General features: G+C 43.2%; 2 protein-coding genes across 3 annotated transcripts in view; one reads left to right on the forward strand and one right to left on the reverse strand.

Annotated features, from left to right (window-relative positions):
• Positions 1 to 75: 75 nt before the first annotated feature.
• On the reverse strand, positions 76 to 2,554 carry LOC139107352 (uncharacterized). The gene is made up of 2 exons (XM_070664919.1): positions 1,465 to 2,554; positions 76 to 1,326 (listed from the first exon to the last, which is right to left on the reverse strand). The coding sequence occupies exons 1-2, from the start codon at positions 1,765 to 1,767 to the stop codon at positions 1,051 to 1,053; spliced, it is 579 nt and encodes a 192-aa protein (XP_070521020.1). The 5' UTR covers positions 1,768 to 2,554; the 3' UTR covers positions 76 to 1,050.
• Positions 2,555 to 2,670: 116 nt separating this feature from the next.
• The window catches only part of Spg (dedicator of cytokinesis spg), a 44,981-nt gene continuing 36,311 nt past the window's right edge, over positions 2,671 to 11,340 (forward strand). Inside the window, exons 1-4 of one of the 2 annotated variants that reach the window (XM_070664858.1) lie at positions 2,671 to 2,949; positions 9,496 to 9,579; positions 10,308 to 10,501; positions 10,930 to 11,078. In XM_070664858.1, coding sequence (XP_070520959.1) covers positions 2,913 to 2,949; positions 9,496 to 9,579; positions 10,308 to 10,501; positions 10,930 to 11,078 — 464 coding nt within the window. In that variant the 5' untranslated portion in view covers positions 2,671 to 2,912. The remainder of the gene's footprint in view (positions 2,950 to 9,495; positions 9,580 to 10,307; positions 10,502 to 10,929; positions 11,079 to 11,340) is intronic. The other variant, XM_070664859.1, reaches the window with a different exon arrangement.

Here is an 11,340-nt window from a genome sequence, read left to right on the forward strand (position 1 = left end):
CTCAGGGACGTACCTTCGAGGCGGCTCGAGGACGGAAAAAGTCTCGGAATGGGTTCGACGGTTTTGCGAGTAACGTCTTCGTAAAAATCGTTATTATTGTGCCAATAAATAGAAATTAGAGATTAGATATGTTGCTTGTCTTGAGAGCAGGGCCACGAGGCCGTACATTAAGCTGCCTTATCTTTACGTTATCGTTTTTATCGTTGATGCGAATCGTGTCGGAATATATACATATCGTTAACACGCCCGGTGTATTTTACGATGATTCTGTTGGAACGGATAGAAACCAATGGAGCAAAGGATGTCTCTTTGAAGAAAATATTAACATTGTACAAATTACCGGCTTATTATTCTTTCGGCCGGGTCTACATTAGGTGTAGTAAGTCTTAAGCCTTAAGAAAGTGACCAATTATATCAAAATTTCAAGAGAATAATATAATTGATTAATTTCTTATGGCTTAAAGCTTACTATATTTATGTAGACCCGGTTTTTTTATCGTTGAACAATTTTTATTATTTTAACGAATAATCGTAAAATATCGCCGGCTCACGACACAACAAACTTAAAATACATTTTCGAATATTATAACAATTCATCCAGGAGACCGCTGTGTCGCTTATATAAAAAGATAGTACTCTTAACTCTATACATATTTTTGATAATTTCCATTTCGACACACGATTGAGTATAAAGTATGCTGGCCCTGCCATGTATTGCCTAACGTTATTGCATAAATGCATGTATAAGTGTATACGTTTATATAAATACGTGTAAAAAAGTAGAAAGTCTGCGATATGCGCTCGCGAAGGAAGCGAATGGAATGATATAAATATCATGAAAGGTACGCTGGCGTACTTGAAAAATCCCTACTTGCGTAAAGAAAGTCATTGCTGGCTCGTGAACGGATTTATGTCGCTCGCGACGGGCTCCGTAAATAAATTATATTCGATACAAATGTTGCACGAAAGGCACGCAAAACCTGACCGCGTTTCGCTGGGAAGAAAGAGAGATCGACATGTAATAATTTTGAGAAGGCGTCTTCCCTTCTTTTATCTCAGCATCGAGAACCCCTTTACTTTCGTGAAGCGAAACGGCCTACAGGGTATGTAACGCATACTGCATTCCGATGACGAGGCGCGTACCGGCGTGCTAATTTCGTTTTCCTTGTTCCAAGCGTGCCTTGGCGACTCTATGCCAAAAGGACTGTACAGTTTAGTCGGGGTGCGGCCTAGAATCTGGCGAGACCGAGTCTGAGGTGTCTGCATGTTGGATGGCGACTGCTGTTCCTCCAGTCTCTGGCGTCTACGGGTGGAACTTTTAAATTTCTACAAAAAGAAGGACAATTTTTTTTACATCAAACGTTACTCTCTCGCTCCAGTAAGTCATTCTGTGGTAATTAAAATGACAAATTATATTCATGAATTAAAGTAAAATCCAACTGGTTTTATTTGTTAATGTTATACCTGGGATATCGTGCCGAACGTGGTGCGTACAGAAGATATTGTCCTAGACAGCTTCTCGGCGCCGTTTCTCAGCGCTCGCCTCGAGTCTGCGGACACGTTGCCGAGGCTGATGTTGTTCCAGGTCCTGTCGGCTGGTGCCTTCGTCGGTTTTTCCTTCGGATCGGCCGAGCTCCGGTCTTTCTCGAATCGATCCTGCAGCCGCTGGCGCAGGTTCCGCGGCCTTCGCGTCGCCTCCGGCGAGTTTCTGGCGCTCAGCACCTCCCGGTGGAACGTGAACGACACGCTGCGCGAGTCCGGCCGCATCCTGGCGAGTCTACGAATTCTGCGTCGTGATCCTGGAGACTATCCTGAACGGATGTCGTAAACGACGAGCCGGCCGCGACCGTTAGCAACCGTTTCTGTGAGTTTCTCGAACGATTTTTTTAACCACCTGACCTGACTTCCCGTGGTAATAGCTAGATGGGAAACTCCCATAGGATTTTATGGGGTTCTGCGCGCCGCGGGAGGAATTGATTGGTCGACGCGACCGCCTTAATGGCTCGCGAGATTTGTGAAAATCTGCACTGCTTTGTCGTGTATGGTCCTGGTGTCGTCGTCCTCTTATTCCACTGGTCACTACGGACGAAACTCAGAGAGGTGATTAACGAAATACGTTTTCCACACTTCGAGGAATCACGATTTCCCGGAATTGAAGTCACGTTGAAGTCTTCCTCCGCGTAATCAACAAGGGTATAATCAACGAACAAAATTGTACGTATTGTACACTTGTATGTATGTACATTTCTTGCGGTGAAGCTTAGAACATATTCTACTTATATAGAAAAAAAAAAAAACTTGTGTCTTGGCTCGCGGAGTTAAGCTTCACTAGCAATGAAACTGTGTTCAGTCGCACAGTATAATTCTACATTTGCCACGTCTCGACAGTTGTTTTCATCCGCAGGGCATGAATTCTTCATTGGTCAGTCGTGAAATTAACCTCGGCAAGCCGAACGTGCGACATTATGGCGGTCACGCACTTTCGGAGCGGTCACTTCCGGTCAGTCTAATCACCTCGCCGGTGCCTCTCGCTGTTTTCCTGCTCCGCGTGCAGCTCACGTGACTCGTCATCAACCGCGAGGTGGCGGTGGAGGCGACCGGCGGCGACGACAGTGGCGTTGCCGTCAGTCGGCCGTGGCTCGCGGCCCGCACCGGTAATTTTGGCCTTCGAGGTTAGCCGCTTGTCGTCGGTCGCGGCGCAGTGCGCGATATACGTGCGGTCCAACACGCCCAATGTTTGTGTTTTCGTGGCTTGCGCGATAACGCAAGCTAAATTGTCGCGGTCGCCGCTGCGCGGCTTGGCGAGATCGGACGCGCTCGACGACGCGCGCGGCAACGGGGCTCCTCTTGGTATGTAGCTGTCCAACAGCCAACTTCACGTCGTCGGCAGCGCGTCGGCACCGTGCCTCGAGATGTGGACGACGACGAAGACCACCAAGTACGGCGTCGGTAAGTTGTCTTTATCTAAGTGCACGGCGAAGCGGTTTCCATTCTCTCTCCTCCTCCCTCCCCCCCTTCCCCCTTCCCTCGCTCATTTCTTGTCGCGGCGCCTCCTTTTCGCGAGCTGCGCTCGCCCGGAGCTGTCAAACTCGCGGACCCCGGCCGGCTTTGTCGAGATCGACGGGAACGCGAGATCGTGATAAGTCGCGCGGGATTCCTCGTGACGGGCTCTCTCGCCGGTGGCAACATGCGTGCGTGCGTGCTACGCGCGTGTGGGTGCCTTTGCGTGTACTCCATTCATGCATTGATCGCGCAGCCGAGTAGTAAGACCCGCGCTTGACAAGCCGGTCCCGGATTTCGCGCCTCCGCGCCTCCCTCGTGGACCTTTCGTCCCGAGCGTTGAACTCGCGAGCGTGAAATTTCGCCGTGTCAGAATTTCGAATGTTCAACCGGACGCTGAAACAGAAAAGAAAAAAGGAAAAAAAAAAAAAAACAAATGCGGATCTCGTTTGACGTTCATTTTTCGTCGCGGCAACAGCACGATATTATCTCTAGCTCCACATCATGCGGAAATACGAGAAAACCTGACGTATCGCTAATTACTGTGTTTTGTCATTAGTAGAAGTATAGCGCGGAGCACGGAAAGCAAGTTCGCAAAAAAGAAAAAAAAAACGCGAGGCTTCTTCAGCGTCAGAATACCTGAACCGTGAATAAAAAATCGCGATTTATTTTAACAATCGCTAGTCTGCGAATAATAAAGTAGAAGAAATTATATCTGAAGGTTAATTAATACTACTTTTTGATACTGTTAATAAAAGGCCAATTAAAAGCCAGTGCTTTTTGGTCACGCAAAGAATGCAGGAAAATATTTTTTTTAAAAAAGAAAGAAGATAGTAGTTTGAAAATTATATTTCAAGAAAAAAAAAATTTTTTTTTTTAGAAAAAAGCAGTTTTAGGTGCTCACTAGATATGGTCGAAAGATAAATGCAGGAAGTGAAATTTTATCACTGGTATGTCTACGTGCGATGATGTTGGCCGCTGTTAAGTGGCCGTCTGCTCGTCGGAATCTCTGACGCGACGAAAAGTGCGCGAGAACGACGAACGGGAGGCCCCGGACTACGGAATCAGAGTCAATTTACAACGTTCGCCGACGGTATTTTTTCCTCCGCGATTAATTAACGCTCGCGCTAATCCCCGCTTGACTTAAGGTCGTTACCATCGCCGTCGGCGCAATCTTCTTTCAAGCAGTGCGAGCGGCTCTAATCCGATAAATAGCGCCTTTAATCAGGGCGAGAAGTCCGATCATCGATCCCTGATTCCTTTTACTCGTATCGGCCTCTTCAATAGAGTCATTTATCTAAGATAAATATTTAGAAAATTTATCAGATAAAGTTTAGAGCAGGCCGAATAATTACGGAGAGAAAAACAGTTTTTTTTTTAAATATAAAAAAAAAAAAATATTTAAAATGAAATAAATTAATAAATTCCTGAATAAATAACGAGAACGTCTGATGCAACATCGCGAAATTTACTGAAGGTTGATTAGCGTGAGAAATAACTCTTCAGCGTCTCCTCTTTTTGTTTGCGCGTTAGCGTACCATTCGCTGGTTCAAATAACGATTTAGTCACTAAAGTCTTGATTTACAAAAATGTTTTTTCTTTTCTCTTTTTGTCGCCCAAGTTTTTTAATCAGAAAAATGAAACGGCTCGTCGACTTTCCTCTCGCTCGAGACCAGCTTCCGGGATTTTTCTCGGCCGGACTCGCACGGTCCGTGTGTGTACGTTGGCGACGCGATTAAAGCACAATCTTCCAATCTACCAATGTACCAACGGCACTATTCACGCGGTCATGCCCCTATGCATTATTTCTTTTTAGCGGGATCGCTGTAGATGTCGAACCGTAACTACGCCGTCTCTCATCTCCGTCTCTTTCTCTCTATCTCTTCGCCGGCAAGTCTACAGATGCTGTATTCTTGCCATTACCGCGGCCCCTCGTACCATAACCTTGAACACCAAAGGCAGATCCATTTTAACTCGAAAATATCGGAAAAGCCCACGGAGCGCCGTTCCCTTTTTTTTACGGATGTCTCGCCGGCACCGTGCCATTTCCGGTGTCCCATAATACTTCATTCACTTACCCCATTTGCAATATACATATAATAATAACAATTGTACTCTTTTGTTTCAAACTTTGCAACGAGTCCGTACAAAATTTAACGCAAACGTACATTTATGATTAATAATCACTCTGAAATATTAATTAATAAATAATAATTTATAACCGGGGATATAGCTGAATTACTAAATAATTTATCAATGGCCTTGTTTCGCGTTGATCGAAAGAACGTCTCGCTCGAGTTTATGTGAACGTAATGAAACGTCGGACGGGCCGAACTCGGCGTGAAGTAAAACTTTGTCCTTCAAGATGTATCGCGAGTCCCATGTTTATTGACGGGAACGTTGCTGTAACTTTCGAAGTCGCTCGGCCGTACATAAATGTTAATATTAGTATCAGCTATCTCACAATGTGAGTGACGTTATCGGCGCGTTTCCTGCCGGCTCTCCTTCACCGTTTGTTAACCGCATTTTACGCGCGCGAAAGGCTCCCGTAATTCAACCGGCGTGTGTCGTATGTACGTTACATGTACGCTGCTCGGATATGACCCACCGGCGCTTTTGACGTTTTATGATCGTGCATAAAGCGACGTTTCCGCCGCGCGAAAAACCTTGCCGCGGCAGAAAATAGCCGGGCGGCATTTAGCGCAAACCGCGAGTGTCTCGCTGCATTCCTTCACCGCATCCGATAATCCGAAACGAAGGAGGAACAAACAGTACGCGTCGTCTAAATAAATACGTATATTTTACTTGTATTTTAATTTAAAAGACAGGCGAAAATAGTACCCGGCACAGTTTCGCGTTGTCGCTTGCAACCATTTCAATTTCGATCTTAAATTTTTATTTTTTTTTTAATCTCTCGGAGGTAAAAGTTTCCGCGGTTTTCGCGCTGAAAATAAATCCAAGCTCTTTATCGTCGTGTCGCATTATTTATCGAACGTGCGACTCAATATTGCTTGTTAGAGTTTGAAAGTGGCGTTTACGAGCGTTTTTCAATTTTTTTTTTCTTCTTTTTTTATTTTTCTAAATTATGCCAAGCGGTTTACTTGAGTTTGCACGCTTTTTATTTTCGAAACTTGCCGTCAGCGGAGGTAGTTTTTCTCGAGGTAAACGCGCCCGAGAAAGGGCGTTGTTCGCGACGGTCCGAGAGAAGGCATTATGATTTCAGATGTCATTGTTTATGTCTTTATTTCACGACCCTTCTGACGCGTGCAACCCTATCCTCCGCCGACATTATTGATATCCGACGCGCGGGCTTCGCACGTGTGACTCTGCTCACGTGTATGCGTGCGAGACGGGAGCTCTAATGATTCCCTCGTGCAAACTCACCTCTCGCTATTGTTATTTACCGTCATCTCCATCATCCTGGTAAAATCTTCTCTACAATTCATTGTATTTCATGCAAGAGCCATTCTCCTTGCGAAAGTGAAATCTTTCAAACAAGGACGAGTACTTTCGCATATAATTTTTTTTATAAAATCGTTGAAATTAAATAATTTCGATCTTTATAAAATTATCCTCTTTCGTTGCTTTTTTTTTTTCTTTCTTTCTTTTTTTGCTTTGAGGATGTCATGTATTTTTAAGTCTACGAGCAGCGTAGGAAAAGCCATCGCTGACGCGCCGGGATCGCGGGAGAAAATGGTTCGCAAGGGATCGCAGGGTGGATGGAAAATTCGGGGAAGAACTGACAGAAATGGCCGCCGGATCGGTCCCCCTACGGTTGCGAATGTTTCGTACGGTCGAGAAAGGGAGTTATCGATTTAATTCTCCGGGAAAAGCTATGGGGGAAAGCAAGCGCGACGTGAACACCTCCGCGGGCTGTTCGTCCCTTGTCCGCATCATGCAGGAAATGGAATTCTTTCGGAGCTTGCCTTTTGCATATTTAGATAACTTTTACTGTAAAAAAAATTTTTTTTTTATATGGAGAGAGAGAGAGATGAACAGAAAGCTTAATTAGCAATTAGCTCGTGGCGAAGCTCCAACAGCAAGAGAATTTTCATTTCTCCGAGCCTCATTGTAGCATTTTAACATTTTAACATTTTAACATTTTTTTTTTTCTTTTATAGAAATAATTTTAAAAAAAATGCAATTTTTATTTTATATTCCATTTATATTGCTACATTTTATTTTTGATAAAACTTTTATCGAACTCCCTTCGAAGCAACGATTTTCCCTCGTGCAATTCCACCGTATTTTCATACCTGGCGTTCGCACCCTTTCGCTCAAGTCACTTCGGCGAGATAACTGCACGTTTGTTGACCTGAAAAGTTAATTCACGCGGTCCGAGAATTTCCGAGAAGTAGCCGCAAGGAAAAAAGGAAAGAACGAAAAAGAAAAGAATAACGTCGGTCGATCTGTCTCTATTACACGGGAATATTTTTGATTAAGGCCAGAAGAGACGGACTATGGAATAGTCTGTCTGCCATTCGGTGACGCAAAACATTCCGCGTATAAGTGATATTCTATTGATCGCGCCGTCTCTCTCGCAACGAACACGTGGCGGTGCATTGTCCAGGCTTCTACCTGCGGATCGCGCGGCAAAATACCTCATTGTGTTCCCGACGAGGAAGAAAAAAACAAAAAAAAAAAAAAAAAAAAAAAAAAAAAAAAATAAAAAAGAATTCTTGTCATTCACTGAACATTTCGCGCCGTCGATTTTTCCGTCCTCGCGATTCTACAGGTCGCAAATCAAGGGAGAAAGAAAAAAGAAATAAAACAACGTGTCGCGGCGTCGCTCGAATTTGTCCCGTCGATGACGAAGGTAAAAGTCCTTTGTACTTCCCAATGCAATCCGAATTTGGTTTCCTTTTTGTTCCTGCCGCATACAGGAACGCTTCAAAAATTTTGCTATGCAATTCTAATTCAATTGTTTCCAATTCATTATCGCCGTCACACGTTTGTTCCTTGAATATTTTCCAACTGTTTGGCATCGATTGGTTTTAATTAGCGTTTCGAGTCCCGCGGGATTGACGCGGCCTGCAAATTACATCGCCGTTGCGCCGTCGACGTTTATATTTTCATCCGGTTCCATTTCGTTAGATTTCATGATGCGCGTGGGTGATCAATATGCGGGAAACGGAATGCGCGCGAATGTGGAGGAAAAAGGAAAGAAAGAAAAGAAAAAAAAAGTGAGCGATCGACACGAAGCGTGGCTGTCAAAAATTGTGTCACGCTGTCCTACGCACGTTGTTTGCAGACGGTCCTAAACGTGGGCGCGAGCTAATGTCATTTAACGTATACAGGATGTCCGAAATACGACGAATGGTATTCTGTTATCAAAGTTATTGGCGAGCTTTCTGTAATACGTTGCTGCTCCGTTACTTAGTTTCAATTAATTAAACAGATAACGAATATTATTTTTATCACTGTAATAATGTATTAGTTAATAGCATACGATGTAATAAATATATTAAATTTCCGTAATAGAAGTAGGTTTTTTATTTCTTTTTTGTTCAGCGTGCGTAGGCTGGTATAAAAACTCGTATAAAAAACTCGCATAAAGAGATGGAAAGAGAGAAAGAGAAAGAGAGAGAGAGAAACAGTCGCGGGAAAGAGAAAGAAGTAGAGGTTCATTGGGATGCGTCTCGCCTGCGATTCTCCAGCGACCGAGGACCGGAAACTGGCTCGTCATACGTGCATCGCTGCGCATATCCGGTATCCCGGCTTATCGTGGTTGATAATTCTCGGAAAGAAACCCGCGCAATCAATCTTCCCGAGGAAATCATCAACCCGATTGGACCCATTATTACCGCGGGCATAAGGACAGGTTAGGTTAGGTTACCGTCGCGTTAAGCAAAATGCCTGGAAAAGTGCACTCGCGGAAATATATATATATATAGATTTGACATAATTCGCCGTATCTCTAAGCACGGTGAAATCTTATCACTTAGCGATATTACTCACTCAACAATGCATGTCATATCAAGTAAAAAAGCACGCTATTGTACGAACAACGTACAATTAGTATTACATAAATATACGACAAGCATTTAATTTAATTTAATATTCATTACAAGTACGCAGAATGATGTAATATTAACATACACACGGAAAAAAAAAAAAGAAAGAAAAATTAAATTAAAATTAATATATAAATTTTATAGACGCAGATTGTTACACATTTTTATCTAGCGCCATTTTTAATTCTCACCCTACGACGTAACCCGACGGTGTCGATTAATTACTTGATCAATTAATAATCGAGAGCTGTGATAATGCGCTGCTAACAAGCCGCGTTACAAGCAGACAGGCCTCACGCCGCTTGATCGCGTGCTATTCGCCGTTATCGTTTGTAGTCGCGCGTTAGTTTACGCCGGCGATGTAACGAGATCCAGTTAGCTTGTGAATGACGGCAGCGATCTCCATTAAAAATATCACCACGTCGCATCGCGACGGCGCATATTCTCTCGATAATAACGTCTGTTATGATTTCTTTCGCAGCTGTGTACAACTGGCGAGGGGACACGCGGTACGGATTACCATTGGAAATTGGAGAAACCGTGCAGATTCTCGAGGAGTGTGCGGGTACGCAAATCCGATCTTATCTTGATCTCTCGTACGAGCGAAATCGATGCACTCCGTTGCCGATGACGAGCACCGTTTATGATCAAAGGAGATAATGGCTCCAGGAAGCGCGATAATGTGAATGCCGTCGCGCATCCTGGATCGGACGGATCGCTGGAAGCGATCCGGAGGTGCAAATATTAAAGAGACTGTGCGGGTATATTTGTTTCACGTTTCGAAAACGTTGCATTGATTTATTATTTTTCGCTGACTTATTTTAACTTTTGTTATTAATTTATTAATAATTATATATATATATATATATATATATATATATATATATGTATATACTATATATTAGTTTAGCCAAATTTGTTCAATTAATCTTCTAAAATTAATTTAAAATTTCCTTTAAATATATTTACAACTTTGCCGTAATTTTGCAGAAATTTATTTACGCGAATAAAGCAGATGGAAAATCACTGTGTTTCATAAACTCATGCAAGGATGATTACGTTGACTAATATTAATTGTAATATATAATTAAACGGCGCTGCTTTGTAATAATTAATTTTATTATTGATATTAATATTCGGCATTGTCGTCTCTAAATTACCGGCAGCTATGGCGCGGTATTTACGCTCGTGGCACGCCTGTGTCGTTCCTCGTGCGAGAAATATTAAACCGCCAGACGTAAGTCGAATGCATTTGGTGAAACGCAACTGAAATGGGATTCCCAACGATTCCAGGCTGGTATAGAGGCTTTTCGACGAAGAATCGCGCGGTGAAGGGGATCTTCCCGAGTTCCTACGTGCATTTAAAGCCCTGCAAAATCGACAATGAAGGTCTCTTTGAGTCCGTTATACCATTGGAGGACCCGGTGGTTCGGGAAGTCACTCTGGTCTTGCGGGAATGGGGCGGCATTTGGAAGAGGCTGTACGTGGTGAGTACACCGGATTTTGTATTTCTTCTTACCCTCCCCCCCCATCCCTCCTTCTCTTTCCTCTTCTTTCATTACGAAATGAAAAGATATATACCTTGCATTCCGGTTGAAACTAGATACTTTCCCGTTATTAAAAGTACGATCGATGAAGAGAACCCTGCGATCTTCTCTTACTTCCTCGTTCATTTCTATTGTCTTCCTTGGCTTTGTAGACATGCATATTAAAAATTTCCATACCATTGATACGTCTTGATATTAATAGAGATCTTCTGACAATAGAAATAACTCTGTCCTATCTTTATCAATCCTGTAACTTTAGATTTTTTAAAATATAATTTTCTATTTAATTTTTCCTTCGCTTCGCAAATGTGTATAAGACCTTTTCGGCGATTTAAAACGTGATCCTTGACCGTCGCTGTCTAATGCAGGAACGCGAGGAGTACAAATTCAATGCGCTGCGGAAAGTGATGCGAGAGCTGTTGGAATGGCGGCGGCAACTTTTGGCCGGGACTCTCACCACCGATCAGACGCGAGAGCTGAAGCTGAGGATAATCAATAAAGTGGACTGGGGTAATCGGTAAGTCAGAAAAAAAAAAGTACACTACTTTGCGCCGAATTCGCGGCACGTGCCGCAGAAACGAGACCCAAGCACTATCGCCATTCATGATTTTATAGAAGAGACTTATTGAATTTCTTTAATTACCGGTTAACTCGCGCCAATTTTCTTCTAATGACATCAATAATAATATGATTGACGCACGATAATTATTTCTACAAATGTAATGATTCATACTAGCAATCGAGGTATACAATTATAAGCAAAGAAGAAGATAAAAAAG

This window comes from Cardiocondyla obscurior, linkage group LG12 (assembly GCF_019399895.1).
Source record: "Cardiocondyla obscurior isolate alpha-2009 linkage group LG12, Cobs3.1, whole genome shotgun sequence".
NCBI lineage: Eukaryota > Metazoa > Arthropoda > Insecta > Hymenoptera > Formicidae > Cardiocondyla > Cardiocondyla obscurior.